Below are 8,589 nucleotides of genomic sequence, written 5' to 3'. Positions count from 1 at the left end.
ACTTTTTAAAATTTTGAGATGCCGTCATCAATTTTTTGGGGGGAGAAACAGATATAATTTGATTAACAATTTACCATGATTGCAATAACTTTAAAACGTCTGCAAGATTTCAAAGTATTTAGTTTTGCAATTCTTGACTTAACGAATAAACTAAATTGACTCAGTCATTAATTTTTTGGAAAATTTTGTATTATCAAAAATAAATTAACTTAGTGATAAATCACAAATATAGACTCATAATATTTTCTAGATTTAAGCAAAATTTTGAAGTGACGTCATCAATTTTTTGGAGGGGATAAGCAAACATATATTTTGATTGAAAATTTATCATGCTTATCATAACTTTAAAACATCTGCAAGATTTCAAAGCATTCTGTTTTGCAAATTCAAAATAAATTGTAAAATGTTGTTTTATAATTTTGAATTTTTTTTCCAAACATCTGAACGTTTCGGGTAAAAAAAAAGCTATCAAGTTAAAAATTGTGTTTAAATTCTGAATGAAAAAGTCTGACCAGGTTTCATAGAAATACACGGCAGGTTTCGTTTGACAGGTAGTTTGATAGTTAGGTACTTCAAGTTGCATATCTCTTAAAATAGAAATTTCCTTGAGGTGTGGTCGAGCTTTAAGCTAATTAAGGCACTAAAGGTATCGCTTGTGTACAAATAGATATTCCATTTGTATGGCTCTGCCGCTCTGAATTGTAACGATATACATACAATAGGATCTAAATAAAAATATAGATTTAGACTGTATTATAATTAAAATGGTCCTGTTCTGTGGACGGTAGGTATAGTAGCTTGCATAGGTATTGTAGATTGTATTGTAGGCTTGCAAATTCTGACGTCACTCTGGCACACGTTGCACAGAGACGTATTTAATATTAAATGTCATCTTTTCCGTTATGATATAATCTGTTTCATTTCTTAGCTCAATCTCGTCAATAAAAACGAAGCTCTGTTCACTGTACACAAGTTGTGGTATGGTATATTCATCGTTGCGGAGGTAGGTGGAGCGAAAAACCTGGTCATCTTAGCAGCAAACACGGCTATAAACTAGTCCACGTGGACTGTTTGTTTCCTGTCATATTTTAGTTTGCTTGAACCAATTCCAATTCCATCTTTCTCTGGATCGTCGGTTTCGTAGCTGTATGACAAGTCGTTTGTCGTAGATAGAAAATAGTAAGATTACAGTGACCTTAAGATTTTGCGCAATCGGCCTTAAATACACCCCTGTGTGATGCGACGCGTGCCGTAGTGACAGAACTTGCAAGCCGTCGTCGGCTCCGTTTGAGCCGGTTTTATTTTATTTTTATTCGCAAATTTCGACTCTATGGACGGCTACAATATCTATGCAGGCTACTATAAACAAACTTTAAAGAGCAGACGGTCATTAGAGGCGGGTTACGTTAAATACCAAGAAACCAATAAACACGGAATACAAATCAAAATACAAAGCTACCCCATATCACCGCTACATTGTCTTGAAGGCTTACTTTACCCTTGTTTCCCTTTTCCTAAAATATAGTTTTATTTGTGTTTAAACCCTCTAAAGACCGGAGTTTGTCAGTTCGACCACCAAACAGACTTAATCAATCCTTTTAGCTATACCCCAACGGATTAAGAGTCCGGTCAGTTCGACCACCACTGATAATTAGGGTTGGGGGTGGAGACTACCTGAAAGTTGGGGTTAAGCGGGCGGTAGGTATGTATATAAATTGTGGTAAATACAATAATTGAATTTAGTTTCCTGTTTATTGAAGTTTCTCTAAACTGTGTGCAAGTTCTTCTTAGTTATTTTTGTTGTTTGTTTATCACTCTTCGCTGTTAACGCGATGGCAGACTCAAAAGTTCAAGCAGAAACTATGTACAGCGAAACGGGAAATATCATTTTTTACCAAATGTTCACCATCCATGGATTTAAAAATAGTCACTATATCCCCTTTTCTGTCTCTTACCAGACAAAAAGACTGAAACTTACATTTTTGGCCTCGACAACTGTAAAACTGACATTTACGTATCGTAGATAGCCATGGTATTTTGATTTTTACACATTGAACTGCCATTTACCAAATTAAGTGCGGTACTAAACACAGAAATTTTCAGAGTTTTAAAACCCTTAAAAAAATTGACACGTCATCATTAACAAAGCTTGTGTTCACCAAAATAAGATACCGCATAAATGCATCTGTTAAATGTTTTAAAATAATAGCAATTGATTTTTTTTATTGAGTTTGGAGAGCGCCATCTGGTGGCATAACCAGCAGTCATATCTGACGTTTGATGCAGGCAAAGCCTACTTACAAATTCCACACAATTTAAAAAAATGTAAAAATTGACGAAAACAAGCACCACTAAGTCATCGGCCAAAAAGTTGCATACATTATACATGCGATAGACATTTATAATGTAAATAACTATTCTCGTATGTACTTGTCTACTCTGTAGCTTTTCTTCTTTTGTTTAATGACCACCCACCGCCGTGGTCGAACTGACATACGCCCCTAAAAACATATGACAAGGATTAAAAATGTCGTGCCATATTTTGTCCACAGTACGGTTAGTATTGATTTAAGTAATACTTATATTTTTTAGGTCAAACTAACCGAGTCAAAATATTTTTGGTTAAATTAGTACGTTAATAAAGATCTTCTGCAGCGCAAAGGTTGTTTCTTTTTTGGTGGGTATTGTTTCTGTCACTACTTAAACAGTGCCTTATTGTCTAGGAGTTAGAAAGTACTCAAATAACGTACAACTACAAAGTTATGAAGATCTTTCACCAAAATTCATGAAGTTGTTTTGACATTACGTTTTTGAAGCTCATTTGCACTTAATTTAACAATACAATTTTTTTTTTAAATTGTGTTTGTTCTTATTAAATTGAGGACCTGCTGTGCAGGGGTCGTTAATCCGATTCATAAATTTCGGACCGAGTAAGATTAGGTGCTTCCCTGGAAGGGTACCGACATGGGCTACAGACACTTTCTTTGTTTACTACTTCCTAATTTACTATTTAAATAAGTAATTATCCGGTAGAGCTAATTTTTCCAATTTAAAAATTATTATCTACTCACCACATTATACTTTTGCGATGTTATCACGTTGTACGTCATTATATGTATTTAAGAAGGGTGAAAAGATTTCTAAAAATTTTATTTAATTACAATTACAAACACAAATGATTTCTCAGAAGAAATTGAAGGAGGGTCAGGTTATCATAAGTATAAACCTAATTTACAACTTACAGTACATGTTCTCTTCCTCTGGAGATCTGCAGGATAATAGCTTAACGTTTAATGATTTTAATTTGATTAATAGTAAAAATTAAAATTAAAAGCCTTGACTGTCAAAACAAAAATTCTAAACTTTTCTACCAACGGAAAAGGCGATGGAAGACGAATAACATGGCGGAGTTCGAGCTTCCTGTCGATGTAAATGTCATTTAGAGACGTCAGTTTGAAACTAAAAATGAAATTCCCTAGTGATTTTCCCCTAGAGAAACACGTTTACAAATATCATTCGAAGTTTTGTAGCTTATTAATAATAATACAACTGAAACAAGAAACACTAAATGAGACTAGAGGATAATTACGAAGCAAAATATAGCCGCTTTAAAAAATAAATTACAAAATGTAAAAGAAATGGAAACTCACCTGGAAAATATTTCTGTCAAAACTGTTGATTAAAAAAAAAAAAACAAATAAATTGCGTCGAAAATTTTCGTAGGAAAAATGGATAGACCTGGATGGATGGTGTCTGCGGTCACAGGGTGGCAAATTAGGCCGGTGGGAGTCAGAGATGTGTTTGGCGCTGACGTCCTGGTTGTTAGGGGAAGAGTGATTTTTATTTTGTGCGAGTGAATTTAGTGTTGTGTAACTGAATGATTTTTCCCATACAGAAAATCTTTAATCCAACAAATGTAACCCATTTCCCCGGCATAAGGAACGTGGACTGCTACAAATAAAATACACAAATGGTGCATTGTGTGGTCTGAATTTACAAAGCAATTGAAAAGATTTCAATATATCCACTGTGGGCGCTTGTATGTTGCAGATATTTGTGTACAGAATTCGATTGAAAAGCCGGCGATTCACTATTATGATGAAAATTTACACTTGTGCACTGTTAAGGCACATTCGGTTGTGTGTTAGAAAATGTTTTGTCGACGAGAGTTGGGAAGTTTACGTTTTCGGTTGAATTTAATTCGTTTTTAGTTCATGGCGTCACGAACGACATCGATTTATTCAAATTGTGAATCGGAACAGGTTTACAAGCGCATCATTCGCAAAAAATATCATATTGGACACACAATGATTCTAATCAAAGACCTTCACCAGCTCCAACGTCAAACTTTGGCGTGCAAGTAGCCGAAATAAATCTGAAATGGCTTGCTAATAAAATGCATTAGACACACTTTGCTTTATCTCGCTATTATGGCGCTTTTAAATCAGCACACAATAAAAAGAAATTGTAATTCTGTCGTCATAAACGGTCGTAACGGACTCTGTCATAAATCAGAAGGAGTACCTGCATTGGCTGAAGGTGCTACCTGCCAAAATAAACGTACACGTGCACATTATTCCGAATATATTTACAAAATTTCACGCTGTTATTAAAAATTACAACTAACTACACTCGACTTATGAGACACTATATTTTCACACAATACAGACGAAAAATTGAACGAATGAGTGCGAAAAAAGGAGAATTTTAAAAGAGTCTAGAACCACGTGGTTTACATTTTAGTGTTTAAACAAGTTAAAGTTTAAAAGAGCAAATATAACATTTTTAATCACTCTATTTAAATTAAACCGATTAATGCATACAAATGATCCAGAGGCGTGAAAATTTAATGAACTAATCGAATATCTTATAATAATATATAATATACCTACTTATTATAGCGTCCTTATCCAAATTAATATTTATATCTTTGCTAAAAAGTTGATAACGTCATCACAAAACTTTGTTATGAAAAATTCACTAGAAACATACGCATAGCATTACCTGTAGTTTAATAGTGTATATATACATCTTTATTTTAATTTATAGGGGTTATCAAAAAAAAATAAAATTTAACAAATCAAATTTTATAATTTTACGAAATTAAGTTTGTAAGATTGTAAACTAGTGTTGAGGTATATGTCATAAAGTGATTTATTTCTTTTCTAAAATGTCGCTTTGAATATATATTGTAGTGTTTTTAAAGATGAAAGTTACTTACGAAATACTGAAATTAAAATTGAACCTTAATTTACATTTTGTTGAATTTCGTGTTATTAGTTTAGTTGATTTTATTGAAAAGCATATGTACATGTTTAAATAACTTGTAAAAAATAAAAGTTAATAGGTACATTTATTCATGAGAAAGCACTATTTGTATTAAAGTATGAAGAAATTGATAAAAACATGTTAATATTTTTTTATTACCTAGGTATGTTGGCAACAATGGAAGAAAGTCATGTAATTTAATGGTAGCAGTAGGGTAAATGTGTACAAGAGTGCGAATATGTATAAGAGTACGCACTGATGATTTCTGCTTATTAGTGCCATCTGGATAAGATGAAGTTATACCATTCAGAATCTAATACTAAACCTGAGATAAAGGGGTAAAAGTGACTTGAATATAGTTTATAGTTTGGTCGTACTGACGATTTTATGTTCACACGTTGTGTGGATGTAATTTTTACCGCTCATAGTTTTAGTTTTTTGTAAGGTACGTACCAGTTCTTTTATTTTACAGTAATAATTTTCATTAGCTGTAGCTTTTAAGGTGTCGTTATACACTAACAGTTTTATACTTTCTATCCATCAAAAGCTTTTAACTTTGAAAACATTAGGTTATGTACAAATGTACAAGAGTGCGCAGCGAGGTATTGTATAAGAGTGCGCGTTGTTTGCGATACGTAGTTTAATAGTCTTGTAGATACATATCATACGATAATGAATTATTTAACTATACTACTTTGTACTCCTTCTCAAGTTGTGTGGTGGTGGTTATGGTTATTTTTTTTTAATTTTTACTTCCTGAGCGTGTTGTAATTGAGTCCGTCGATCGACTCTCTACTTTTATGTTTTCTCGACTTTTCAAGAACCCTAGTGTACAAAAAAATAGGTCTACCGTTTTATGTGTAGTCTGTAGTCACTTATTCCCATTTATTTTCACCTTAGAGACAAAGATTTTTTCATAAAATGCAATGCGCACTCATAAGCGTTCAAATGCGCACTCTTGTGCAATGAACTGTCTAAGAGTGCGCATTTACACATCTTGACAAAACTTGAAATTACTCTTAAAATATAGTGGCTTGGGACGTACAATTAAATACATCTGATCTCTAAACATGTAAATGAGGAACCCATATCATAAAATTTGTCTATACAAAAAAATTAAAAAGTTATTGACAGTTTTACACTAAGTGCGTACTCTTGTACACATTTACCCTAATAATATTTTTCTGCACTCGTAAAAAAACGAATTGGTCACTCATGTTAACGTCTAGATATAATACCTAAGCATGTTGTGTCTTAAATTGCTTATTGTCACTAATTTTGCTTAATTCATAATGGTCAATATATTTTATATAAAAATTGACTATATTTGTCAAAAACTCTATTTTTATCCATATTCTGTAATTATTTGACGGCAACTCGCATTTGGAAATTTTAAATTAGCTCAACAATACGTTTATAAATGTCCTATTCTTACGTGTCCATTACCTACGAACTTTTCAAATGCACCCGGTACATTATATTCTTATTGCATGTTTACACCGCCACCCCAGGCCTCCGTCCATTGTCGCGCCCCGCGGAGAGCGCATAACAATTCTGAAAATAAGTAAACAAGTCATCTGCAAGAGTAGAGCATACAGCACGAAAAAGTAAAAAGCAAAACAAAGAAATAATGAAGCCGCGAATAGTGGGGTGGCGACAGCCAATAGAGAAAAAAGCAGGCGGGGTTTCCCCTTTCCCGATTCTCTTATCCTCAAACTCCGCCTTCCTGTGAAACACAACTACCTTTTAACAACCGTCGACCCAACACAGTTGTTCACCGACCTCGAAGTAGTTCATGTGCGCCTGTGATGTCTAATTTATACTCTTTTAACGGAATGATGGAAGACTACCCCCAACTCCCAACCACTCAAGCCGACGGACACATCAAGCGACCCATGAATGCTTTCATGGTCTGGTCCAGAATCCAGCGCCGCAAAATTGCTCAAGAAAACCCAAAAATGCACAACTCGGAAATATCGAAGCGACTAGGCGCCGAGTGGAAGCTGTTGACAGAACCTGAAAAGCGCCCTTTTATCGATGAGGCGAAGAGGTTGAGGGCGCAGCACATGAAGAATCACCCGGACTATAAGTACAGACCTCGGAGGAAGCCCAAGGGACCGTTGCCGACGGCCCTGAAGACTGCCGTTGGGTTCCCGAATTTGGGACTCCAGTATTTCTCGCCAATGGAAGCTCTAACTTCGCCCTACCCTTACTTCAACCCGGCTTTCGACATGCCGAGGATGGCGGCTTCGGAGAAGGCCCAGACCCACCACCCGTCTATGGTACCGTCGTTGCATTCGTCGCTACATTCTACATTGTATTCGTCATTTTACCCCACAGCGACGCCGAAGCCGTTTCCGACTGCTTCCATGGGGATGTTTCCCACTTTACCCACGTCGTCCATGATGTACCCGCCCTCCCCGAGTCCGACGTCCAGTTCGGCTGGCCCAGAACTGGATACTCGTAAATCTATATGTGCGGCTTATTATTAAAGTAAGTTTTGTTGCGTCTTTTTGTCGAGATTATTTATTGAATTGTTGTAAATTTGTATATAATGTTAGGTGCTTAGTTCGTTTCTTTGCGGACAGACTGTACTTACGTTATTATAATTTATGTGTTCTGTGATTGTAAATGACGACTGATTTTTGTAAATAGTTAGGTATACCTGTAGAACGTAACATTCGGCCTTATACTCAATGCAATTGTGTTCGATAGAGGCCATAGTACATTCTTAAATTTATAACAATAATTTTGTGATACATTATTTATTATGCAGCTATCTCAAAATAAGTTCAGGTTTACTTTTCTGTCTTCTTCGGCAACATGTAGGAAGCAAATTTTACTTGCTCCTATACCTACATATTATATCGTTTTATGCAAAATTTTATTATTATTATTATTATTATTGTTATTTTATTTGTTTGGTTTGTATATAATGAAAAAAATAAATCACGTTCAAGAACATCTACCGTTTTTATTTTCTGACTTAATTAAGTGGTGGAAGCAAAGTAATTGCAGCCTTAGAAATCGACTCAAAGGCTCGAAAAGTTGCCCAAGTTCTGCTTCACTTGCAAAGACACTACAATTGCGTTTGTCCCCGCTGGAAAAACAATGTCCACAAAGAACCTCTCCACTTCAACCCTTTTATTTTCAGTTTCTTTGGTCTTTGTATAATGAATTTGCTCCCTATTGGACAAGAGTAATTGAAAAATTAATTGAATGAATACTGTGGCTTTCGACTTTGGGTATTGTACGAAGCTATATTAAGTCTTTAAGGGACGACGGAATGGTTATATTCAAACCTTAAGTGCCGTTGGTACT

At 34.9% G+C, this 8,589-nt stretch overlaps 1 protein-coding gene across 1 annotated transcript; it reads left to right on the top strand.

Annotated features, from left to right (window-relative positions):
• Positions 1-7,024: 7,024 nt before the first annotated feature.
• On the top strand, positions 7,025-8,200 carry LOC135119910 (SOX domain-containing protein dichaete-like). The gene has a single exon (XM_064044292.1). It carries the CDS (start codon positions 7,077-7,079, stop codon positions 7,758-7,760), a length of 684 nt encoding a protein of 227 aa, XP_063900362.1. The 5' UTR covers positions 7,025-7,076; the 3' UTR covers positions 7,761-8,200.
• Positions 8,201-8,589: the final 389 nt, after the last annotated feature.

This window comes from Zophobas morio, unplaced genomic scaffold, assembly GCF_036711695.1.
Source record: "Zophobas morio isolate AGI-343-1 ecotype UQ-CSIRO unplaced genomic scaffold, CSIRO_AGI_Zmor_V1 ptg000005l, whole genome shotgun sequence".
Lineage (NCBI taxonomy): Eukaryota > Metazoa > Arthropoda > Insecta > Coleoptera > Tenebrionidae > Zophobas > Zophobas morio.
The sequence above is the reverse complement of the archived record's forward strand: the minus strand, read 5'-3'. Positions and strand labels throughout refer to the sequence as shown.

Bases quoted from the DNA above. Each gene is read 5' to 3' on its own strand.
- LOC135119910 (XM_064044292.1), top strand. From the start codon at position 7,077: ATGTCTAATTTATACTCTTTTAACGGAATGATGGAAGACTACCCCCAA.